The 26,882-nt window shown below is 31.9% G+C and overlaps 3 protein-coding genes across 3 annotated transcripts; all 3 read left to right on the top strand.

Annotated features, from left to right (window-relative positions):
- Nucleotides 1–3,716: 3,716 nt before the first annotated feature.
- LOC132172425 (UPF0481 protein At3g47200-like) lies at nucleotides 3,717–5,093 on the top strand. The gene has a single exon (XM_059583926.1). The coding sequence runs from the start codon at nucleotides 3,717–3,719 to the stop codon at nucleotides 5,091–5,093; it is 1,377 nt and encodes a 458-aa protein (XP_059439909.1).
- An 8,914-nt stretch (nucleotides 5,094–14,007) lies between these two features.
- Nucleotides 14,008–15,438, top strand: LOC132172415 (UPF0481 protein At3g47200-like). The gene has a single exon (XM_059583916.1). It carries the CDS (start codon nucleotides 14,008–14,010, stop codon nucleotides 15,436–15,438), a length of 1,431 nt encoding a protein of 476 aa, XP_059439899.1.
- Nucleotides 15,439–23,538: 8,100 nt separating this feature from the next.
- LOC132172406 (UPF0481 protein At3g47200-like) lies at nucleotides 23,539–24,915 on the top strand. The gene has a single exon (XM_059583904.1). The coding sequence runs from the start codon at nucleotides 23,539–23,541 to the stop codon at nucleotides 24,913–24,915; it is 1,377 nt and encodes a 458-aa protein (XP_059439887.1).
- The last annotated feature ends 1,967 nt before the right edge of the window (nucleotides 24,916–26,882 follow it).

Genomic DNA, 26,882 nt, shown 5'->3' with positions numbered 1-26,882 from the left:
GGTTAGAAGGATAGATCAGTAAAATGGGTGAGGAGGAGGTGTTGATGACAGGCTTCTCACCAACTACATATATATATATATATATCAACCTTCTCTTATTCAATGTGAGAGGTTTAAATAACCCCTATAGCTCTAAACAATGCGAGGTGAAAAGCATGATAAAAAATAATGAAGTTTGCTTAGTTTGCTTGATTGAGACTAGGGTAAAGGCAGCAAAGGGGTTATTAATCGCATTTGCATATTTTAAAATCGTTATCCGCATTTGCAAGTACAAATAATAGTTTTTGCTAGTCTCATCCCCATCTGTATATGAAGATAACGAATATGTGCGGATAACAGATGTTGGTGGTTGCTTTTTGAACCAACAAGCTGCTGCGAAGATTATAATTATAATAGTCTGTGTTCCCCAAGCAAAGATTATTCTGCTCGTGTTTGGTAATCAAAGAATATATAGCGTTATCAAAGCAAAACAAAGCATATTTGTTTTTTTCTTTTCGCAAAAGCACGATGCGATGTGCATGTGCTTCTTATTACCTCAAACGAAGCCATGCATCCTCAATAGAGGAATCAAATCACATTTATCAACATTTGAAACAATTGGAGTGGTTTTCATGCATTTTAGCCTAAAATTTCATACTTTTTTTTTTTTTAATTTATTTATTTATTTTTTATGTTTTTTCTCCCGGAAGAAACAGAAAGCGATAAAGAGTGAGAAGCATAAAAATATTTGCTTATTTTATATATATATACGTAGTTTTTAAAAATCATTCATAAACTCAGATTTTTGCTGTTGGAAATCAATTGTAGCTTCTACGCAAAAGAAAGGAATAGTAATTTCTTGCTTGGAAATGCTTTTGATTTTGTGAGAATGACGATATTGAAAGCATAACGTGTTTTGTGCTTGTTATTTTTGAGAGAGAGAGAGCACATAGTATAACTGTATAAGTAGGTGTGCAAGAAGAGAGGAGATTTGCTATCAGCGTGGCTTTTAAGAGGTGCTCCAAGCCTATAAAGCATTCTTTAAAGCAAAATTTACAGGTTCTTTCCTCCATCGTTTCACTTTATTTTGTTATTCATGATCATAATGTTTGATGAATTATTTTTAGGGAAAAATACAAATATTACCTTTAGACTGTGATGTAGATGTCAATTTAGTCCTACACTTTTAATTTGAACGATTTAGTTGGTCCATACATATTGCATTTATGTATAGAGCTACCAGATCCTCATTGCACTCCTTTGTATCTTCATCAACAATACCAATATTTATGCGATCGTAGAGTTAAGCACAATCGCACAAGATAGCGGATTAATGAGTTTACGGTCTCGGTATATATAAAAATTATTGACTTTTTGCAATAAGCCAACTTCTCACTCCTATGTAAGGTTACGTTAACAACTACCTTAACTTAGGATTTCATTTCTTTTATAACATTTAATTCGTAGTTGATGAAGTAAACACCATAGTTGTGAAAATTCTTTGGAAACATACTGATTAGTTGTGAATGTAGATGTAAGCTCTGATCTCCCGCTCAGAATCATATACATACAAACCCATCTAAGTCATAAGTATTGTATATATTAAATAACTTAGCTATACTTATAGGCATCAGGCATGCATTCACTATTTTGGGTGAAAGTAGCTTACAAGCATATCTAAGTAGTAAAACACAACTTACCAAAAAAGAAAGCAGTAAAACATGTACCGAAAGTCATCATGTGCAATCTAGCTGTAATGATATACATATGTTCTATTAATTTCACTCGGTCACATTTGCATACTGATACATTTAGCATGAAATCCCACATAAATCATATCATAAATAATCATAAAACTCAATACCATGCATGCTTTTGTTACAACATCTTCATAATCATACATCATTATCATCATCATCATCATCATTGTTATACGCCATCATATTGTTTACGTTTTGCGTTTTCATGAGGGACCTGTTTCGCAGTAGTGAGACACTACACACCTCTACTATTGGGGAACCACCAATCGTGCCATGACATCATACAATTTTCATTTCATTGTTTATATCATGCTTTTGCTCATGCTAGTACCATTTGTAGTACATATCATAAATCCACGTAAACATGTAATAAATTCATACAAACCATCAATGTATTCATATTCAACTTACAACATCATAATATATCTCAAATTTAGTATATCTCACTGAAAACAGTCATAAACATTCATCAAAATGTATTTCATAAACATTTTTCAAATCATCAAAGTATCAAAAATCATGTATATATTAACATAACATCGCTCAAAGTCAAATATCCATATCATGCTTTTGAAAAAGTTTTGAAAACTATTTTTTTCTTAGTAAGTAAAATAATTAGATGATCCACTTGAATGCAATTGAGTAGGATTTTCAACTCAAGCGTTGCAATGCACCTCTGCATTTCACATTGCAATTACATGGTTAGATTCGACTGTTAACTTTACTAATTCTAAACACTTCAAAGATACTTGAACATCACAAGTATCCATCACTAAATTGCAACCCATAGAAATCTAGGGTTCCATTAGACATTCCGTTGACTAATAACACTAATCCATAGGAAAAATCCTAGGGTTAGGCACCAAAACCACGATTTATAACATTTATAGAAAAACCTAGTTTAACCTCACCTTGATTCTTGGCAAAATCTGAAGTTTCACGTCAAGGAACCTCAACTCGAGGCTTGAATAATGTGGTTTAGTACTCCTCTAAATACAAAATCTCTAAAGAAACTTGAGGAATAAGCCAAAACTCCCAAAATCAACTCAACTTCAAGCAAAAACTAGGATTTATAGATTTACCTCAAATCAATCGGGTCAAAACGATGCCCTAGCACCGAGGATTGCATTTCTGGTGTTAGACTTGGGGAGAAAATGGCTAAAAATTTTATAGTGCTTTGGCACTCATCGTTCAGACGGAGTAATTTCCCGTTCAAACAGCCTCAAAACAATTTGAAAATGAGACATGTGTCTCTCTCATGTTCAGACGAGAATAGGATGAGACATTCTTTATGATGCCTGTTTGGACGGAAATGGGAGGAGACTCTTTGAAACACATTTTTGTGCTCATTTAGAGTCCCTTTCGAATGAGAATCGTCACAGTTTGAATGAAACACTGAAAAATGGATCTTTCTGCAAACTTTTCAAGCAAAACTTCTATGTTATTGATTCCAATTGTTGTTTGATGTTATTTTTCTTACAATAAACCTTATAATTATCTTATTGGGTGTTACAATTAATAGGGATTTATTTATTTATTTATTTTGTGTGTGTAATACAATAGGCAAATAAGTTCTTATTTTGTAATGTAATTAAATTTAGAGGAAATTAAAGAAATAAATGTTGTCACTTACTATTTATTGATGATGGAGTAAAATGAGTGTGAATATATTCATACATGCATACATTTTTTTTTTCTCAGAACTCAAAATTATTGCAAGAACGTACACTTTTTTCTTTTTTCTTAATATTGATTTATTCATTAATTTCAAGACTATGAATGGAACTGACTTGTAATTTTGTTAGCTACCCTACCTAGAAATGAAATATATCCGAAGTTACATGCATATATTGTGATAATATTAATCTATTTGGGTTGAATTTCAACATCTCCAATTGCATTGCAAAAATGCTCTATTGTCAATTTTGATTTCTATTATATTGCCACTAACTTTTTCTTACTTGTTATTAGGAAAAGATGGCTAGTGCTTCCACTGGAAAAGAAGCTGAATGCAAGGACTATTTCATTGACATTCCCCCCCACCTGCCCCCTGCGGAGTGGCCGGAATGTTGTATCTACAGAGTTCCCAAGAAACTACGCATGGTAAATGAAGAAGCTTATACTCCTAAGCTAGTTTCAATAGGTCCATTTCATCACCACATAAATGGATCGACAGACATGGAAATGCACAAAATGCGATATTTGAAGGATTTCTTTGATCAGACCGAGAGGAGCCAAGAGGGTTTTCTAAAGATCATTAAAGACAACGAAGTAAAAATCCGTCATTGCTATTCGGAGACCATTGAGCACAACAGTAATGATTTTGTGAAAATGATTCTATTGGATGCCATCTTTATAATTGAGCTCTTCTCGAGGAATGATAGGAATGATGGAAGTGATTACATATTGAGTAAACCATGGCTAAGACTTGGTATAACTCATGACTTGATGCTACTTGAGAATCAACTTCCTTTTTTTATTCTTGAGAAATTATATATGCTCGCCTTCGATTTAAATGACTCTTCCAGTTTCAACCATCATGAAGAAGACAAGCAAATTGAGGAACACAAAAAGGATCCTTTTTTTGTCAAGCTTTGTCGCAATTACTTTAAAGACTATGATCATCAGCCAGACTCCATCATCGGCAAGGAAATAAAACATTTCACAGATTTGGTAAGATTTTTGTTATGTTCAGTACCAAACCTTCACCCTAAAGAACATTTTCATACTCGATATTGCGCCACAAAGCTTGACGATGCAGGTTTGAAGTTCAAAGCAGTTAACAAACGCTTACTTGACATAACATTTGCTGGGAACAAGTGCTTGGGACACTTTCCGTGCTGTAATATGTCATGGCTCTTGGCTTGCTTACCATGCTTGAAAGGGGTTAAGTGCTTGGAGCGTATGCAAAGTATCTTGGAAGTCCCAATCGTTGTGATTGACGACAGTACTGAAGCTGTTTTCCGAAACCTGATTGCTTTGGAGCAATGTCATTATCCATCTGAAACTTACATCTGCAATTATGCTGTGCTATTGGACTATCTAATCGACAATGAAAAAGATGTGGAGTTGCTTGTTGATAAAAATGTCATTGTTAACAATATTGGTAGCAATGCTGCGGTGGCGGCTCTGATCAACGGACTTTGCCTTCAGATTGTGGAAGACAACTCATGTTACTCCGATTTGGGTAAACAGATTAATGAGTACAGTGATAACCATTTGAACCGCATCATGGCAACCATGAAAAGCGAGTTTTTCCGTGATTTTTGGAGAGGCACTGCGACAACAGTTGCATTGGTTGTCTTGCTTTACCAATTCTGGAGTTTCCTTCGGCCATTTGTCTTTAAGAAATGAAGCATCCATATGTGGTTAATTAGCGTCTGCAATGGATTATTGCATCTAAACTTTCTAGTCGTCCTGTTTGGCTTGTGAGTTGTGATATCCTCTGATCACTATCTTCAGAGGTTTTACCAGTTGTTTTCCTTTTTCTTATTATGAGCCGAGAGTATATGTGTGCTTCAATACATAAATTTCTATACACTATTATATGTACCAGGTGGCGATGATCAAGAAAAGGGAACAACTATTTTTTTTGAAACATGATTGATTTGTAGTATTCTTCATATCAGATGCAATGGCATTGATATCCTCTTCAAGTTCAGTATTAATTTTTTTGTCAATTCTCACATGTCGCTACACAGAAAAGGATTTCCTCCATTCATTACGTACCTAAAAGGTTGGTGTTTGGACTAACCACGCTCTTCATCTCTGTAGTAAGCATGGTTGTAGCCTTCGGTGCAACTTGCTTTTTGGTCTGTCAAAAAAAAATGGCAATTGTTCCAAAAGTTACAATTGCTTTTGCTTCTGTCCCAATTATCTTTTTTGGTTTGCTTCATTGTAAACTTTTCCTCGATGTAATCCGCTCAACATTCTTGTCTAGATTTATTTTTCGGACATGTAACCGTAGACTTTTCTAGGAAGTGGAAGATTCCAACTCAACGTACACTTGATGAAGACTTTGTATACATATTATATATTGGTTTTAGAGAAAGACTTCTGTTGACCTTTCTTAAAGGAAAAATTGAGGGTTTTTTTTTTTTTTTTTTGGTGTGTTTGTGTTTGTTAGTAAAACACCAATAAATACATGGTGTTAAACGCTCATTTAAGATTAATTAATTGTTGGGAAATTCCACCATTACTATCACTTGGAGACGACACCTCATAAAGCGAGGTCACTAGATGAAATCTCTCTCCCCCTTTTTTTCTTCTTATGCTAACATGCGCCTTTAATTAGCCATGCATTTATTGGATAAGACTGAATGGATATATAATTGACTGAAGTAGATTTACAAGTAGGATATTTGCTATTACTTGTCAAGAATTCAGTCTTAAGCAATATTCACAATCATTTTTGATAAACTATTCGATGCATTAATTTGGAAAATATTTTGGTTAATTAGATCATGATCTTTTTAAATGGTTGACTTTGAATTTTGGAAAATATGAACCTTTTCACTTTATGTCTTTCCTTAATATTTGACACGAAGAATCCAACAGATAAAATGTCGTTGAATTAGTATTTATTTTTATTTTATTTTATTTTATTTAGAATAGTCCAATTACTGTAAACTACTATTTGGTTTTTAGAGTGCCCAAATACTACTAATAAGAGTGGTTCGGCTAATTTAAACTAAGTTATTAGGAGTAGTGGAACCACTCGTGCAAAACTAATAAGACTAGTTCGGACCCCCTTATAACTTAATAAACTTATACAATTTGTTTTTCCTTCTCTCTTACATATTGTCACAATTAATGTAGACCAATTATTTTAAATAAATTGCCCAAATCATAATTAGTAATTACTATGTTTTCAACCCTTTAAAAAAAAAAAAAAAAAAAAATCAGTCTCTCAATGAGTTTATTGGAAAATAAACAATTGTAAGTTGTACCTTTAAAAAAACATGAACAGATATCATGTTTATTTTATTACGACGATTGACAATGGATGGAATAATCCAAGATATTCCATGATGGTGTACGATTTCACTACACTGAAGATGGCAACATCTGACAGCTAGCCTACATAAAAACGTACACTAAACAAAAATATGATTATATATATATAGTCATTCTTTTTACTATTATTAATTAATATTGTGTTTCATTTATTTATTTATGTTTCAATATATAGGCTTGCCATAGTATAGCGCGTAAAGCTCCTTCTTTAGCTCCTCTCTCTCAGGATCTTCCCACGTCCTCCTCAGGGGATCTTCCTTCTCCTTCTCCTTCTCCTTCTCAGGCTCTGTTGCTAGTCCAACAGATAATATGTCCGTGGGGAAGAACATCCTCAACTTGGTGACTACATCAACCGGATCAATGTCCCCGATCAGGATTAATTTCTGTTCCTTGATGTCTATTGAGATTGAATCCACACCTAAAAAATTAGGTTACAAATTAAACCAGGCAAATTTGTCAGCATATATATATATATATGACTTAAGATCTAACAAAAAAAAAAAAAATCAATTAAACTAATTTGACTAATCAACTTGAATTATTGAAACAGATTTTCTTTTGAACCCAAATAACATGATTTTGGATCAGGTAAAAATGTTGTACCTTGAAGACCAAAGAGTGCCTCCATAGCCTTTAGCTTCGCTGTTTTATCTTGTAATTGCACCTTCAATATCACTCTCTGTAATAAAACATGACAGTTTTTTTTCTTTTTATTATTTATTTATCATGGAATAACGGAAGTGAAACATTAATTTGTACCTTAGACGTTGGATGCGACATTTCTTGATGGATCGGAGGAGGAGGGGCTTCAGATTTGAATGGTGTTCCTCAACGGTAGGTTTTCGTAACAACCAAATTCCAAAAGTATTTAAGATCATCATAACCTTAATTGACTTTAAAACAATTTTAGAATTTCCAATTTTTATTCATTCTACTGATTAATATTAAACCACCTTAAAAATATTGAAAAACATAATTAATTACAAGGAAATCATATCCCGGATGAAATAAAAAATCCAAGATAAATTTGGGAGGTAAAGCGTACCTGATCAGACTGAGAGCGCAGACAGAACAAATAGAGGAGAGATCGATCGAGAGGCGGAGTCAGACCAAATCACAGCACTTTGTGTGCGCAATCGAGAAGCGAGAGCGTTTTAAAAAGGACTGCCGGTGCCGGTCCTTTTATCGAATGAAATATGAATGGATGTGCGTACTAAAGTAAAGTTCTCGGAGACTTTACATCTTCCGACCATTTAATTGTTTTTCCATTCTCAAGAATCAAATCAAGCGTTTAATTTGGAGAAAACATATATATGGAGAGATATTAATGCTACGCATTAAGTGCTTTCGATTTTTAAAATCGCTTACCTTAGAAACATATCTATATCTAAGGGTTTAATGCATGCTATTTATTTTTAATACTATCTATCTTTTTTTAAGGATTTTAATATATATATATATATATATATATATATATGAGAAATTACACTTTACTAGTAAAGTGTAATTTCTAGGGTTTAGGGTTTAAACCCTAAACCTTAAATCATTTTCAATCTGATCTCCAATATTTTAAAAATTGTAATGCACCCCATTAAAATTTCAAAATTTTTAATGTGGCCCATCTGTTAACCATTTCCGTTTTCTCTAACGAAATAATGAAAAATTCTAAACTGCCCCTACATTTTTATTTTTATTTTTTAAAAAAAACCATATATATATATATATATATATATCAAATTTAATTTTTTTCCTGAAACTTTGGGAAATAAAGTGTAATTTTCTCACATTTGTGGTCTTCTCTCAACTAATGCTGAGGCTGGGATTTTGATATTTGATTACTACCTTAGATATGATGATCTGAATGTGTGATTATGAGCGGTTTGGAAGAGTTTTTCTTTTGGAAAACAACACCAAATATGGAATTGGCGCGAGACTAGCTAAAATATTTTAGAATATACAAATTAATTGAATGACGTTGGAAAATATTTTAGAATATACGCATTAATTGAATGATGTTGAGAAAAGCATGAAAATTGAAAGGTCGTAATTAAACGTTCTATGCAAATTAAGCATTGATTCCTAAAATTTAATTGGGTATTGTCAATTGTGTGTTTGGAAATTAATGTTGCAAGAATTAATAAAGAGGGAATGGTTTTGTCTCCAATGGGTTAAATTTGATAGATGCAATTTTCTTAAAAATAGAATTTCAAAATTTATACGTAGAGACTTTTTTTTTTTTTTTTTTAATTCAAACTCGGGAAAGGGAATACACTTCGATCTTGGGGATATTCGAAGAATTGTTTATTAAAAGAAAATATCATTGAAAGGAAATATGTAATATTTGTGCAAAATAAAATTTTACTTAATTTGGGGATATTCGATCTTATGCCCTATTAATACTTGATTCGCTAAATAACCATTAAAATTTGGGTAGCTACATTTATACTTGCCAAATAATTATTTATACTCTTTAATTATATATGAAGAATCAATAATTTAATCGAAAAATTAATGTAAGTGGCTGAGTGAGTTTTTGGTAATTGAGATTTACTAACCTTTTTAGTACTCATAATCTATGGAATGATTTAAAGGCCTTGAATAGGACTTGAAATTAAAGGAGAATTTTCGAATGAGACTTGAATAGACAAATTGAGAAAAAAAAAATGTAAAAAAAAAAAAGAAAAAAAAGAAGGAAAGTTATAAAGAGAGTGATTTGTACGTGGTCGAATAAAATGCTTGGCCTAGCATTTAATTTTAATTTGTTTTTCCATTTTCAACTATGAGATTTTCAAGAATTGAACGCTTGCTTGGATAAAATATAAGTATCAAATAATATTAATATCTTGTTGATATTAATATTATTTCACTGTCCAGACGTCATTATTCACGAATCACTAAATGAATGATTTTTTTGTAGTGCAAACTCCGGTCCTCCTCGACCAAGATTCACAAAACCAACACACCCCCTCCTCCCCTTCTACTTGTTTTTTTATCCTTGGTTTCTTAATGTTTTTTTAGGCGTTTTCCATATATTTTATTACCACGATTCACGAATGATGGAGGTCCTTTTCTTTGATGGCATTCATTGAGCCCGTTTGATATTCTTAAGGGCTGGGACCGTTGGGTAGGGATAGAAAGCTTATCGTTTTAATTTTTTTTTTTTTTTTGCTTAATCTTATCGTTTTATTTACGTTGCCAAAAAGAAAGAAGAAAAGGTGACAATACTCAAAGGTTTCTAACCTGTCAAAACCTACGATTTTTCAAAGTATTTTATTTTGTTTATTATTATTATTATTTTTTTTTGCGGTCCTTAAAGTTAAAATAGGAAGTTGGTATTTGAATTTTGAAAGACATACGATTTTACACAAATCAGTCCATGCGTTTTAAGGTCATGATTTTTTAATTTATTTTTTCTAATTTCCACCTTAATGTCTTCTCTCAACTAATGCCCGACATCTAATTGATGAAGCTAGAGGGATTTTGATCTCCCTACATCATGGAAGGATAATTAAAAGTTTAGGAATGTAAAGCGAGCTCAAAATGTAAAGGATCAATAAAAGGTTAGAAATGTTCCTGCAATTATCAGAATACCCTATTATATACAAATACCAATGATACAAACTATTTTCAGTATCGATCTATGTTTTGAAACCACTAAAATTTGCTTGTTTTGGAACAGTTGAGTACATAGCAAAAATGATGGCATGCATATATCTTCTTAAACATAATATATAATGTTAGGTTTTAGAAATTGGCTTAATTTGGTGTGCAAAATCTTACATGTAATGTTTTTTTTCATCCCCTAAGGTTTCAGTATGAAAATGCGAAGTGTTTGGGTAGTTTTACATGGTTACTAGTATGTCCTGTTCAAAGCCCGTCATGATAGAGACCCTCAGAGAAATATTGTCCTCAGTCCTGTCCAAAGCATGTTGTGACAGAGACATGCATGATGCAGAGCCTCAGAGAAGTCTCGGCCTGCTTCCGGCATAGCTTATGCAGATCCTAAAGGTGCAAAGCTCGTCGTGCGCGACTTGTGAAAAAATTGTCAAATATCAGAACGTTAGTGATGAAACCCTAGTCGCACGTTATGACGCGAAGGAATCAGTCATGAAGCAATGGGAAATTCCCGTGTGAATAAAAATTCATTCTTTGGCTCATTTGGCTTATCTCTTTTCCATAGCTCTCAAGGAATTAGTTTTGGATATTTTTGGTGAGAAAGATAGAGAGATCCTTGATTCTAGAATCCTTCTAGATGTATGTCTTCCTTCACTCTTATGAACCAAAGTGAATATTCCTAAAAGCTCGTAGCTTTTCATCATTTGGGGTTTTTTTGTTCATTAGTTTTCAAACCACACGATACATACAAATGATCCATAATGAAACGCACTTGAAGAAGTTTGGTTATCTTGAAGACAAGCAGGAAGGTTATTGTCATACAGAGTCGTAAATTTACAAAAGGGCTTTGCTTAAAATAGATTCTAATTTCTTATGTATGAAACAATAAGGTTTGCTACCCCTAGGCTTTTTTCTTTTGGTTGGTAGAAGCTTGCCCTTTAGTACGATGCTGCCAACAATTTCTTTATGAGAGAATTTATTTTTTATCTTTAACAGCTAATACAACACCCCCCCCCCCCAGCTAAAAACAAATATAACATCTGTTCATTAGCATGGCTTGTGGCCGAAGTGTAATATATTTAAGTTAAGCTTTGCTTCTATCAAAATTAAGGTTGACCCCTTATTTATGTTTGAAAACTATTTTACGAAGATATGCTATAGTGCAATAAAAATACTATTTTTTGCCCATAAAAATTTTAGGTGTCAAGAGGTCACAGGCCCATCAGTGGGTGCAGCCACAGCAAATTAAGTATTATCACAAGCTAAAATATAAATTGTTTCATCCTCGCCCTTGATTTTGCATTTACACTTTGTTCCAAAACGGTGAATACTAACCTAATGGAATTTTTTTTAGACCACTGAACTACCACACCAAGGGTTGTTCTTTGCTATGGCTTGCCTTTTTTTTTTTTTTTAGTTGGCAAAAGGAGGTGATGTGTACTTCTTGTTACCTCTAAACGAATTCATTCTCAATAGAGGAATGAAATCACCTTTTGCAACAGGTAGGACTCCTACCTACGTACGTAAGTACGTACATGTGTTGATGATTGTATTAAGGGAAGGGTTATGTTGTCAAAATTGAAGTGGTTTTCATACATTTTAGCCTAAATTTTAAAATCAACCAAGTAAAAATGAAAAAAAAAAAAATCCCAATCCTAAATTAAGATCTTATTCTATTAATAGTTTATGTTATATTATGATAATAATTCAAATCTCTAGCAACTTCATGCCAATTTTCGAGAAGGCAATATGGTAGTCGTGATTTTCTTGTAGAAAAAATATATATATATATATAAGATTATTTGCTAATTTACTATATAATTAGTTTTTAAAAATCTTTCATAAACTCTGATTTTTACTGTTGGAAATCAATGGTAGCTTTTACGAAAAAGAAGGAATATTAATTTAGCTTTGAAATGTTTTTGATTTCGTGAGAATGACTATATTGAAAGCGTAAAGTGTTTTCTGCTTGTTATTTTTGTGTGTGTGTGTGAGAGAGAGAGAAAGAAATATTATAAATAGGAGCAAATGGGGAAGTGAGGGGACATTAATTATAGATTTATAGTGAGAAAGTGAGAGATTTGCTATTCAAGGGGTACTCCAAGCTAGCCTATAAACAGCTTTCTTTAAAGCAAAATTCGCAGGTTCTTTCCTTCATCGTTTCAATTTATTTTGTTATTATTATTTATGTTTTGTAAGTAAACTTTGATGTAGGTGTCAATTTAGTTCTACCCTTTTAATTTGAAGGATTAGTCGATCCATACATATTGCATTTATGAAAAATAAAAGTTCTCAGTAAAAAATTTTGTTAAATATAATCAATGTTTTATTGAGTAAGTTGAACAGCCGGCCATCATAATTTATATGGATACGAAAGTGTTACTAATTAGAAGAAATGGGTGCAAAACTAAAACAAGTAACGAGTGAAAAAAAAAAAAAAAAAAAAAAATTCCTGTTCAAACAAACTAAAATTATAATGAGGACGATTTATTAGGGTTTGTTTGGACTTGCAAAACACACTGTTTGATCTATCACCGTAATATCTTTATTCCACATCCGTATAGTAGTATGCAGAGGGTGGAATCAACCCATAAGCTAGCTAGAGAACACGATCAATTTTTTTTTATTTTTTATTTTTGTACTAATTGCCTGTGACACTTTCTTTGCATTTTGGGCTTTCATTTTTATTTTATTTTATTTTATTATTATTATTTTTTTAACTATGGAATTAATTTATATGGGCATGTTGTTTTTTAAAAATTTTTATAATCTTTTTTAGATAGGCATAATCCAGATTTTAGATGAGATTTTTTAGATTAGCTTAATCCAATTTTTAGATGGCCATTTCCCTAGACAAAAATGACCTTGTTTTGAAATTAAATCCTAAAATGACGTCGTTTTATAAGACAACTATTATATATATGGGTAGGTAGAGGTAGATATTATCAGCCTTTGCATACTCATATTCCATTATCTGTCCGCCTGGGATTAGTGGCTGAAAATTCGTCCGTATAATAATAATAATAATTAGAAAAAAAAGACTATTAAATAGCAATGAACTAATAATATATACTGTATCCATGTAAAAGTCCTTGCCGAGCAAGGTTCCTCTTAATAAATGAATTGAGTTCATTATCAAAAAAAAAAAAAAACTAATAATATATACTATGAATTATTCGAAAAGATATTGTCAATTTGTTTTTGTTTTTTTTTTTCTAACTATAATATATGCATTTTTACCATTGGCCTTCATAGCTCGATGGTATATCCACTTACGTACCATGATTGAATGGAAGTCATCCACCCGGGTGTTGAGAATTTTTTAGATGTAAATGTTCTTCCATCATTTGGTAATTAAAAAAATAATAATATAAATATTGCTTTAGATATCAAATTAAATTATTGCAGACACTTTCTTTTTTCTTAATATTTATTTATTCATTAATTTCAACACTATGACTGGAATTGACATGTAATTTTGTTAGCCTTGTTGGATATATCCATTTCTATATATATATATATATATATATATATATATATATAGAAATGGATATATGCTAATATTGCTGCCTATTAATATTGCCAATGATTGTTGCTTATTTCTCACTAGGCTAAACAAAATTGAGGGATGGAAAAGATGGCCGCTAGTGATTCCATAATTTCCATTGGAGAGGAAGCTGAATGCGAGGAATGTGAGGAATTTGGCATTAACATTCCACCATTAATGCCACCTGCAGAGTGGCCGGAATGCTGTATCTATCGGGTTCCCAAGAAACTGCGCAAAGTAAATGAAGAAGCCTACACCCCAAAGTTAGTTTCAATAGGTCCTTTTCATCACTGCCGAGAAGAATTGAAGGACATGGAAATGCAAAAATTGAGATATTTGAAGGATTTCTTGGATCAAACCGGGAAGAGCAAGGAGGATCTTCTAAAGATCATTCAAAACAAAGAAGAAAAAATCCGTCATTGCTATTCAGAAGACTTTACACACATAAGTAGTAATCATTTTGCAAAAATGATTCTATTGGATGCCATCTTTATAATTGAGCTCTTCCGGAGGACCAAACCTTGGCAGCCGGAAAATGGCGAAAATGATGAAGATGATTACGTTATAAAGAATCCATGGCTGACAAATGGTATTCGACTTGACTTGATATTACTTGAGAATCAGCTTCCTTTTTTCATTCTCAAGAAATTATTTAAGTTTACCGGTCCCGAATATCATAAAGCACAAAAAGGAGGCAAGAACAAAGAGGTTACTTTTCTGGAGCTTTCCCTTAATTACTTTTATGTTTTCACTATTAGTAATCGTATTGATACGCAGCTGCCAGAAAATTTCAACAGAAAGGAAGTAAAACACTTCACAGATTTGATAAGACATGTGTTCTGTTCAGTACCAGGCCTGACTATGAAACTTAAACAAGATTTGGATAGTAGAATATGTGCCACAAGGCTAGATGATGCAGGATTGAAATTCAAAGCAGTTAAAGAAAGAAGATTGCTTGACATAAAATTATGTAGGAATAAGTGCTTGGAACACTTTCCATGCTTCAATTTGTCATGGCTCTTGGCTTGTTTACCATGCTTGAAAAAGCCGTTTCCATGGATGGAAAAAATGCAATCTATCTTGGAAATCCCCCCACTTCTGGTTGACAGCAATACTGAAGATCTTTTTCGAAACCTCATGGCCTTGGAGCAATGTCGTTATCCACTTAATTCTTACATCTACAATTATGTTGAGCTATTGGACTATCTAATCGACGCTGACAAAGATGTGGATTTGCTCGTTCAAAAAAAGATCATTGTTAACAATATCGGTAGCAATGAAGCGGTGGCAAAAGTAATTAACAGTCTTTGCCTTGAGATTGTGGTAAATAAATCATGTTACTCCATTCTAGGTAAAGAGATTAATGATTACAGTGATAACCATGTCAACCGCATCATGGCAACCATGAAAAGTGAGTTTTATCGTGATTTTTGGAGAGGCACTGCAACAACAGTTGCACTGTTTGTCATGCTTTACCAATTCTGGGGTTTTCTTCGACCTTTTGTGATAAAAAGGGAATGAAGCATTGATATGTGTATTTAATTAGCGTTTGTTGGGGGTGCATTGTATCTAAATTTTCTGGTTGTCATGTCTGGCTTGTGAGTAATTAGTGATCGGTTTTACGAGTTGTTTTCATTTTGTGTGTTACATATATATTGTTTCAGCATATGTGGAGAGTGTGTACCATTTTTTTGTTTTTCTTATTCTGAGCAGAGAGTACATGTGTGCTTCAATGCATAAAGTTTCTATATATGCTCTATTATTATGACTGAGATAATTGTAATCTACTCAAATATTAAATGTTTAAGCTTCTTTGATTTAATTTTATTATAGTTCAAGTCGAATTTGAACTTATCATCAGCAAGATTAATTTGAATTAATTAAATAAATAAATTTTTATTTATAAATTTATAAAACTAAAATTGGCAAACGACGGCCCCTCAATAAATTAAATTGGCAAACGACGGCCCCTCAATAAATTCAGCTTAATTAACCCATGCAACCAAAATTGCACTTGGACCAGCAGGCGGGTATAGTAAACGTGTTTGGCTTATTGTGATGAAGATGTGCAAGGTAGAGAGTATTCCTATCTAGCTCATGGGATGCTGATATGTTGGAAGGGTATCATTAATGTTTAGGAAGAGCCTTAAGAGCATATTTAGGATTGTATTTGAGAAATAGAGCTTTTAAGTCAAACAACGTTTTATGGCAAATATTTTATTTTTAAGTTTTTTGCCAAAAGTGAGTTTTAATAATTTTTAAAGTAAAAAAGTTAAAGAAATACTTTTGAAATTTTTTATCAAACAGACTAGCTTTTGTTTGGCACAACTTTTTAGGTATTAGAACTAATTTTTAAGCTCTATAACGCAATCTCAAATATGCTCTAATACTTTTGGTGCATCAATATATAATCTATGAAGGAAAATGAGATGACATGAGAGTTCTCCTAAAACATAAGAATAAGTGATTCAAAGAATTATTTGGGATCGATGTTAAAGGGCATATTATTTTTAAAGGTAAGTTTCAATGTAATTAATACTGAGAATATGATTCTTTGTTGTGAGTGGGATATAGATACTAAAATTCTGACCTTTTTTTTTTTTTTTTTTGGGGCCCTTGTCTTGTCTTGATTGGATTGGTATAGGATGGGGTTGATACTTGTATAGTGTCGGCGTCTTTAGCTTCATTGCTGAAGAGGATTTTGTATAGGTTGTCATGATATGAAATGCTTAATCATTCATTCAAAAAAAAGTTATATCTATTACATTAAAATGATGATTGGCTTTCATTTTTTTAATTCTTTTTTACAAAAAAATACAAGAAAAAATAATAAAAATGAAGTTATACAAGTTAAGTTGAGTTAATATTTAAATTTGGCTCATTTACTAATTAAACGAACCCAAATTTTTGTTCAAGGCCAATTCTTTAATAAATGAACCTAACTCAAGTCAAGTTTATTGAAATTGAGCTCAAACTGTTCATCATCAATCTGGTTCATTTGTATCCCTAATTTCCACTGAATCATAGAATAGCTATACTAGTATCATTCTTCTTGTGCGCGCTGGTATTGAAATTTTCCCCAAACTAAAGGGTTTTAAGTTTACACTTTTCCAATTTAATATTTTCTTATGTCAAAATAATTATTAGGAAACTTTAATTTATTCATATATAGCCATTTTGTAATGTAATCTGAATATATTAAAAATCATTTGGTTGAATTTTTTTATCATAAAAAATAACCAGTTATTTTATCAAATCAACCTTAATAAACATAATGGTGTTTGGAAATCACAAATTTTATCAAATTTTAATTAAATCAAATCAACCTTATGATGTTACTAAAATTTTTCTACAAAAAATCGAAGATCAAGGAGTTAAAGATGAAACATATCTTAATTCACAGTCATCAAAACTTCAATCTTCATGAAGAAATTCCAAAGTTGAGAGTTCTCGTCGGTCACCAAGAATGGTATATTGAAGATATTAAATAGGGAATCATCAACCAAATGATTTTTCAAGCATTAGCAGCAGATCAATGATGCATGGTTGTTTTCCTTCTATGATCATAAGAATATTACTGTACTTATCTGGCAATTAAGGAATCTAAAATGGGAAAAATACTTCCTTGTGAATGTTAGAAGGAAACTCTCTCTCACTTTTCTTTCATTCTCTTTTTGCAAAAGCACAATTATTCTTATATATTACCTCCAAACGAAGTCATCCTCAGTAGAGGAACGAATCACCTTTTAGCAATAGGTGAATTTTTTTTTCAAAATATATATGAAATAGCTAAGGTAAAATTATTAATTGGTTTTTGAAATTAGTCTTAGATTAACCGATTGGAAGGATCTAGAAATTTTAAAACTATGGCTTTTAAACAATTTCAAATGAAGAGCAAAATAAAGATACAAACCATACATCTCTTCAAGCTTCAGAAACCAAAAAAAAAAAAAAAAATCTGTATACAAACCATATATTCATTTCAAACAATTTCAAATGAAATGCTCTTCTTTCCAAAAATGGGTGCCGATGAATAAAGAGTCGCCATCAATAGAGGAAGGAAATGATCCCCTGCAATAGCTAGGTGAAAGCTTTGATCAAATAGCTAAGGTAGGTTTTTGAAAGAGAAGAATGAAGATGCTTCAAAGAAATTCAAAACTTTTGGAACTTTTGAAATGCTTTTGTAAAACTATTTTTCATGCCCAAATTAGTAGAAAGTGAGATCTTACATACCTACGTAAATACATTTGTTGATGGTTTTATTAAGGGAAGGGTTATGATTAACCCAATCCTAAATATTCCAAGGAATGAGATTGAAACAAGGGACGAATCCAACTTTCAATTTGGGGAGGGAGTAAGGGCCAAAAAAATTTTGGGGAGGGACTAATTGGCAAAAAATACCTTAAATTTTTTTTATTTTTTTGCCTTAAAACTTTTTTTTTCTTGTAATTTGGGGGGACCACGGCCACTCCCAGTCACCCCATAGATCTGTCTTTGATTGAAACAATGGAGGATTGTGAGGAATGACGTCAAAATTGGATTGGTTTTCATACATTTTAGCCTAAATTTTAAGATCAACCAATAAAAAAAAAAAATCTTGTGATATTAATTATGATAATAATTTAAATCTCCATAAACTTCATGTCAATTTTTGAGAAGGCAATACGGTAGTCCTGATTTTCTTATTGAGATTTTTTTTTTTCTTCCCGAAGAAACAGAAAGAGATAAAGAGCATGAGGAGCATGCATAAGATTATTTACTAATTTACTATATATTTAGTTTTTATAAATCTTACATAATCTCTGATTTTTACTGTTGGAAATGAGCTTCTACGCAAAAGAAAGGAATATTAAATTCTTGCTTGAGAATGACGATATTGAAAGCATAACGTGTTTTGTGCTTGTTTTTTGAGAGAGAGAGAGAGAGAGAGAGAGAGAGAGAAAATATTATAAATAGGAACAGGAGCTAGCGCCCAGGAAGTGAACAGGAGGGCACAGGAAGTGTGGGAAAGTCTATCAACGTGGCATTTAAGAGGTGCTCCAAATACGTATAAGCATTTCTTTAAAGCAAAATTTGCAGGTTCTTTCCTCCATCAATCCACTTTATTTTGTTACTTTCCTTAATTAATTATTATGTGGGTGTCAATTTAGTCCTATATAATCTTTTAATTTGAATGATTTAGTCCATATATATATTGCATTTATGACAAATAAAAGTGTCAATTCAACCATGATCCATATGGATCCTTCTGTCTATGGACACTTAAATTGTAACTTAGAAGAAATGGATGGAAAACTTAAAAAAAAAAAAAAAAAAAAAAAAAGACGCTACAAGTGAAAAAATAATAGTCCTTGAAAAAATTGAAACTATAATGGGGATGACTTAGATCTACCACCGGAAGTGGCAACTTATGATAGTGGTTTGACCGTATGATCAAACGAGTGAGTAAGAAAGAGGGACAAAGGGAAAAACCTACTATGCGGTCGGGCTGCAAAACCCAACTTTTGCAGCCCCCAGTCAACTACTGCCACCTAAGCTAAGTGCACAAACATAACTTACAACCAAATACACAGGATGAAAACCAGAAAAAGAAAGAAAAGAAAGAAAGAAAAGAGAGAAAGAAGAAATGGCGTGGGTCTGGCAAAGAAAGAAGAAATGGTTGGTGGGTCTCGCCAGACACACGGCGTGGGTCTGGTGAGACCCGCCGGCCATTTCTTCTTTCTCCATCTTTCTTTCTTTTCTTTCTTTCTCTGGTTTTCATCCGGTGTATTTGGTTGTAAGTTATGTTTGTGCACTTAGCTTTGGTGACAGTAGTTGATTGGGGGTTGCAAAAGTTGGGTTTTGTAGCCCGACCGCATAGTAGGGGTCTTGGGACAAAGATTTTCTTTATTTAAAATGAAATGGATAGTATGCATTTTGTGATGAAGATTTAATGTTGGTACATTTAACGATGTACATAATTTTACATTATTAAATTTTCTTAAAAGACGTGACAATATTTACTTTATATACACCGTTAGATGCACTTAATTTAAATCTTGACCAAAAAATGAATACTATCAATTTCATTTGAAATTGAGAGGGGATCCTATTCCAAGAACAAGGATCTTCTCATTTTCAAATGAAATGAATAATAATAATTTTATAGTCAGGATTTAAGGTTGATACATTTAACGGTAGTGTATATGACTCTATATTATTTAAATTTTTTAAAATGCGTGCCAATATTGGCTTTCCCTTTATAAATAATTTAAACCAATGAAATATTTAATTTAAATGAAAGTTACAATATGAAATTAGAATTCAAACTCAAGATTTATGTTTTGATAGTAGGTTGAATAAAGAGAAAATGAAGAGAAGAGAGTGATTTGTATTTTGTATTATTATTATTTTTTTTGGATGGGATTTTCTTATGGGATTAGAGAGCGATCCACGGAGAGAGGGAGAGACAGAGAACGTGAGAGTCAGAGCTAGAGAGAAAAGGCTAAAACAGAGCTCCAGCTTCAAAGAGGGGGAGAAAAAAGTGAGGCATTGGGATTTCTTTTTCTACTCATTTCCTGACAAAACAACAACGTTTTGGGATAAAATCCAAAAACGACGTTGTCTTATATATAGGGTAGGTTCTGCCTACCCATATTTCGCTATCAGCCTGCATGTGTGCGAATAATAGATATAGTATTAGCCTGCTCATGGTTAGGGATTGAAAATCCGCCCTTAATTCATCCGAATGTGCGGATAGTGGATGCAGGAAGGTTTTTAACTGTCCACTTGAACACCCCTATCTATGATAAATTGGATCTACTAGTGGTAGTAGCAACTTACGATAGTTGTAGATGAACCGAGTGATTGAGAAGGAAATTGTAGAGAAATAATTAAGTTCTTATTTTTTAACTTAAATTTAGAGGTAAGGAAAAAATATTGTTACTTTACTATTATTGATGGCGGAGTAATGCTGCTTTTCATATTCATTTCACATCAACAAATATAACATGTTTTAAGTGGATTTTATTTTGTTTTTATAAGTAGCTGACACGGAAAATTATTTAAAACAAGTCATATAAATTAGAATAAAATGAGTGTGATACATGTATGTGAAGAGTTGCATTACTCTTGATGATGTGTTGGAAAATCATAGATAATTTTATATGATTAGATCTATTAGATTTTAGAAAATTAGTTAACAAAATGTTTGCGCAAGGACTAAATTATTCAATATTGAAAGTGTAGGAACTAAATTGACACCCATATCAAAATCCTAAGGTGATTTTTGTATTTTTCCCTTTTAATAATTTAATTGTGTTCATATTCCAAATTCTGTACATTTGACTTTTGTATAAAATATGACTCAGTCATAAATACAAGCCTGCCCATTTGTCCTAAATATAATTGCAATAATGGGTTTTTAAATGTGTTTCTTACGTGCTAAGAGATACTTGACAATTTACTAGACTGGTTTGTAAGAATTAACTAAATATTAGTTTGTTAAATTATTGATTATCAAACAAATTATTGATAATCAGTTTGTTAAATTTTTGACCTCTTTATAGTTTATACCCAACTAAATTACAAGGTGAAAAATGGTGTTAAATTATTGATTATCAAAAGAGTGTAAGGTCAGAGGAAATAGTAATTTTATTATAAAATTAATATCCCAACTCCCTTTTATATATATATATATATATATATATGGACCCAAATTAGTTTTTAATTAATAAATGGTTCCAACACGTGAAGTTCTTAATTTATATTTATATATAATATAAATAATATATAGTAGGAAAAATATAAATGATTTTGAGCTTTTTTTTTAGAAAAAAGAAAAAATCAACTAAAACACTCGATTTTCTGTTTAATTACCTGATTAATTAATTCTTCTAAAGACAATGACTGAGTGAACATGTTTGGTAGACCTAGTGTATAAAATATACACGACTAGAGATACATAGAGAAAAATATATACTATTTTCCTTTATTTATAACTATAATAATACTATTAAGGAAAACTTAAATTAGCGCCCGAACTGCCATGCATGACTTTTGCAATGCTCCTCTCAAAGTTTAAAGGATTGCAATATAAGTGTTTAATGTATTAGCCCCTTTCAATCACTCCTACCGTAAGTATTTTCTTGTGTATAGTAAACAATGTTACTCTAACTTTTCTTAAAAACCTAAGTTTATAGGAAAAGATGAATTTAATCATTTAATCAATGCTTTAACACTCCTCCTCACATGCAGACTCAAACTCCATTTTATTAGATGAGGCCCAACATGTAAAATATTTAATTGAAATGAGAGGTAAATGATGAAGTCAAGATTTAAACTCAAGACCTTTGGCTCTGATACCACTTAACCCAAAGGCCTAATCTCTTCCTATAAACTTAACTTTAGGAAAAGTGATAATTTAACATTGTATAATACTTACAGTTTTTATCTTTTCATGTTTGATAAATCCAGTCTCATGAGATTCAGTGTTTTCAGCAGGAAAGAACCAATTCTATTGTAGTACTATTGATGATAAAAATGTTAAAGTAATGGTTAAGTGATTAAATTTATATCTTCCTATCAGCTTAAGCTTTTGAGATAATTAGTGATTAACATGGTATAAAAGCCAAAGATCATGGGATCGAACATTGACTCCGTTAGTTCACCCCCATTTCAATTAAATATTTCACGTGTTGGACTTAGGTGCTCACACGTATGAAAGTGTTAAAGTAATGGTTAAGTAATTAAATTTACCCCTCCGTCTCCGTTTAGAGTAAGACAAAATATCAACATTTTTTTATGATTAAATTTTTCTGCTCATTAAGAATGATCAGTTAGTTTTAAATTACCAATTGCTCTAATATATAGCAAGGTTTAAATATATTTTTTTTTTATTTGCGCCCAAAAGATGGTTCATATATAATATTAATTGGTAGACAGTTCATATATAAATAGTAGTACTATTGAAATCAGTTTGGTAAATTCCACAGGTTCTTGCATTAATACTCTCTCTCCCTCTCTCATTTTTGTTTTTGTTTTTGTTTTTTTTTTTTTTGGTCCTCTTAATTTCAAGTTCAAGGGTTAGGAGTTTTGCTTTTGGGTGGCTTTATATGAAAATTAATTAATGGCTTTATAAATAGGATATAATTTTTTTCTAAACCAGTCTAAAAGAAATATTCTCTAATCCATTTAAAATAGTGTCAATTGTCTATAAACATTTAAAAAACATATTAAATTTAGTCTAAGTTAATAAACTACTATTAATGATGTTAAAATTTTTTGGAAATGGATCTTCTCTATTTCAAATCCTCTCATTTTCTTCCAGTTGGTGCATTTAGAAGGGTAGTATTGTCCAAAAATTTTAACCTCAAAAAAATTTGGACAATTTTGCCATTCTAAATGCAGTAACCGGAAGAAATTGAGAGAATTCGAAATGGAGAGGATCTTTTTCCGATTAATTTTTTTAATGTGCTCTGACAAAATTAAAATAAAAAGTTCATAAGAAGTATATGGGGTGGATAAAGAAATGGTTGCTAATATTGCTGCCTATTGGCTGCAGATGATTGGATTCTATTATATTCCCACTGATTGTTGCTTGTTTGTCAATAGGGAAATACCAGAAATCGAGAGTTAGAAAATATGGCCTGCCTCGACGCTTGTGATTGCATTGAAATACAACATGTACTTGGAAGCAAAGATGTCGTCATTGATCTTCCACTGGTAATGGAGCCTGCTCTGTGGCCTGGGTGCTGTATTTACAGGGTTCCCAAGAAACTGCGCAAGGTAAATAAAGAAGCCTACACCCCTAAGTTTGTTTCAATAGGCCCTTTTCATCATGGCCGAAAGGAATTGAGGGACATGGAAATGTATAAACTGAGATATTTCAAGGATTTCTTGTATCGGACTAAGAAGTGCCAGGAGGATTTTCGAAATATCATTGCAGAAAACGAAGTACAAATCCGTCATAGCTATTCAGAGGGTTCTAGACTCGACAGTAAAGATTTTGTGAAAATGATTTTATTGGATGCCATCTTTATGATCGAGGTCTTACTGAGGAGATCAGGGAAAAATGACGAAAATGAGCTCTTCCGTGAAAAAAAAAATGATTACATATCAAGTCAACCATGGCTGGAAATTGGTATAGCACATGATTTAATATTACTTGAGAATCAAATTCCTTTTTTGGTTCTTGAGGAAATATATACGTTCGCCTTCAATGAGCGAATCCAGAACAAAAAAGCTACTTTTCTGGAGCTTTCACTCATTTACTTTACTGGTGAGAATCAACCATGGTTCAAAATCAAGGATGTAAAACACTTGACAGATTTGTTAAGATATTTGTTCTATTCAGCATCAGACCTGAAAGAAACTAGAGGAGAAGTGCGTAAACTATCTTGTGCCACAAAGCTTGACGAGGCAGGATTGAAATTCAAACCAAGTAGAAATGGTCGCTTACTTGACATAAAATTCAAAGGGAATAAGTGCTTGAAATACTGGCCATGCTTCAATTTGTCATGGCTCTTGGCTTGCTTGCCATGCTTGAAACGCTTTTCCCATTTGGAGCGTATGCAGTGTATCTTGGAAGTTCCACCCTTTGAGATTGACGACAATACCGAAGTTCGTTTCCGAAACCTCATGGCCTTAGAGCAGTGTCATTATCCATTTCAAGCATACATTTGCAGCTATGTTTGGCTATTGGACGATCTAATCGACAGTGAAAAAGATGTGGATTTGCTTGCTGATAAAGAGGTAATTGTTAACAATATTGGTAGCAACACTGCAGTGGCGACTCTAATTAACAAGCTCTGCCTTGAGATTACGTTATCTGGATCCTGTTACTCTAAATTTCAAGAGATTCATGAGTACCTTGATAATCCATGGAACCGTGCTATGGCAACCATGAAAAGTGTGTATTTTCGTGATTTTTGGAGAGGCACTGGATCTGTGGTTGGACTAATTCTCCTAGGTTTAACTTTCTGGAATTTCGTTAAGCCTTTTGTCATGAAGAAGATTTGAAGTATATATGTGTGTTTAGCGTTCATTGGAGTGCTTTACTTTTAGTTGCAATGGATGCATGGCATGTGAAATTTGTAATCTTGTTTTGCTTGTGATTTCTGAACTTTGTAAATGGTTTATGATATTTCAGCAATAAAAAGTGTGAAGTCTGTGTGTTTTCAGTTTTGTCATCCAACCACATCATATTTCCAAACGAATAATTCTATACTATAATTTAAAAGTCACATCATATTGGATCTAATTAAGGATGATTTAAAATTCACATCATCTTTCGAGATAAGAAGAATAAAAGTCCTACTTACCCTTTTTTTTTTCTTTTTTTTTTTTCTTTTTTAATGTTTAACAACTAATATATAATAAACGGCCTTTTGGCTAAGCACAAATATAATTACTCTCTTCATGAGCATTCACATTTTTAGCTATATATTTTGTTGAGCCAAATATCAAAAAAAAAATTGCATCTCATCCAGCTCAACGAAGGGGCTATCAAATTGTTGAGCAACTATAGTGCTCAGCAAACTTGTTGGGCACTATAGCTCAACAATGTATATCATATATAAATAAAAAATTCCTTCTTTTATCTCTCCTCTAATAAAAAATTATTTTATCATCTCTCTTCTATAAAATGAAAAACCAACATTCTTCTGCTCCCCCTTTCTCTTCCAACATTATTTAAGAACCTTTATTGTTAATAACTTGCTATTGAATGCTTTATTTTAGAACAATATGATGGTTAATAAAAAACTTGGTATCAAATGCTTCATTTTTTTTTTCTTTCTTAAATATGACAATTAGAAAAAATACAAAATTTTTAAAAAATATGACAATTAGGAAAGTAATTTTTTAAAAAAATATATAATCATTAAAAAAAGACAAATTTAATTAGAAAAATATGACCGATAGGAAATGACAAAATTTAAAAAATATGATTGTTGAAGAAAGAATATAGAGAATATATATTTAAATGGAATAGTGAAAATGAATAGCTAAAATGCTGAGCGGGATGTAGGTACTTTAAAAAAGTTGATAGTTAAAATAGAAAAGAGTGATATTTTGGCTAAATTTAGCTAAAATTTTATTGAGCCGGATGTAAATGCTCTATCTGGCTAAAGTGTCTTATATGTCAAAAAAAATCACATCATTGATGGTTGATCCGTTCTATGATCAAAAGAATATTACTTTCCTTATCTGAGAAGGAATCTAAAATGGGAAAAATACTTCCTTGTGAGTAATAGGAGTCTCTCTCTCACTTTTCTTTCATTCTCTTATTACCTCCAAACGAAGTCATCCTCAATAGAGGAACGAATCACGTAGCTTTTAGTAATAGGTGATTTTTTTTTTTTTTCAAAATATATATGAAATAGCTAAGGTAAAATTATTAGTTGGTTTTTGAAATTAGTCTTAGATTAATCGATTGGAAGGATCTAGAAATTCTAAAACTATGGCTTTTAAACAATTTCAAATGAAGAACAAAATAAAGATACAAACCATACATCTCTTCTAGCTTCAGAAACAAAAAAAAAAAAAAATCAGTAGATACTAGCAGAGTTACAACTTACAAATACTATCAGTAGCTGCACATGAAATGCTCTTCTTTCCAAAAATGGGTGCCGATGAATAAAGAGTCAACATCAAACGAAGTCACCATCAATAGAGTCAGGAAATGATCCCCTTTTAGCAATAGGTGAAAGCTTTGATCAAATAGATGAAGATGCTTCAAAAGAAATTCAAAACTTTTGGAACTTGTGAAATGCTTTTGTAAAACTATTTTTCCTGCCCAAATTAGTAGAAAGTGAGTCTTACATAACTACGTAAATACATTTGTTGATGGTTTTATTAAGGGAAGGGTTATGATTAACCCAATCCTAAATATTCCAAGGAATGATATTGAAACAATGGAGGATTTTGAGAATGACGTCAAACTTAATTGGATTGGTTTTCATACATGTTAGTCTAATTTTTAAGAT

This window comes from Corylus avellana, chromosome ca1, assembly GCF_901000735.1.
Source record: "Corylus avellana chromosome ca1, CavTom2PMs-1.0".
In the NCBI taxonomy this organism is placed as follows: domain Eukaryota; kingdom Viridiplantae; phylum Streptophyta; class Magnoliopsida; order Fagales; family Betulaceae; genus Corylus; species Corylus avellana.
The sequence above is the reverse complement of the archived record's forward strand: the minus strand, read 5'-3'. Positions and strand labels throughout refer to the sequence as shown.

What these genes read in the sequence shown, in the direction of transcription:
- LOC132172425 (XM_059583926.1), top strand. Translation starts at nt 3,717, where the DNA reads ATGGCTAGTGCTTCCACTGGAAAAGAAGCTGAATGCAAGGACTATTTC.
- LOC132172415 (XM_059583916.1), top strand. Translation starts at nt 14,008, where the DNA reads ATGGCCGCTAGTGATTCCATAATTTCCATTGGAGAGGAAGCTGAATGC.
- LOC132172406 (XM_059583904.1), top strand. Translation starts at nt 23,539, where the DNA reads ATGGCCTGCCTCGACGCTTGTGATTGCATTGAAATACAACATGTACTT.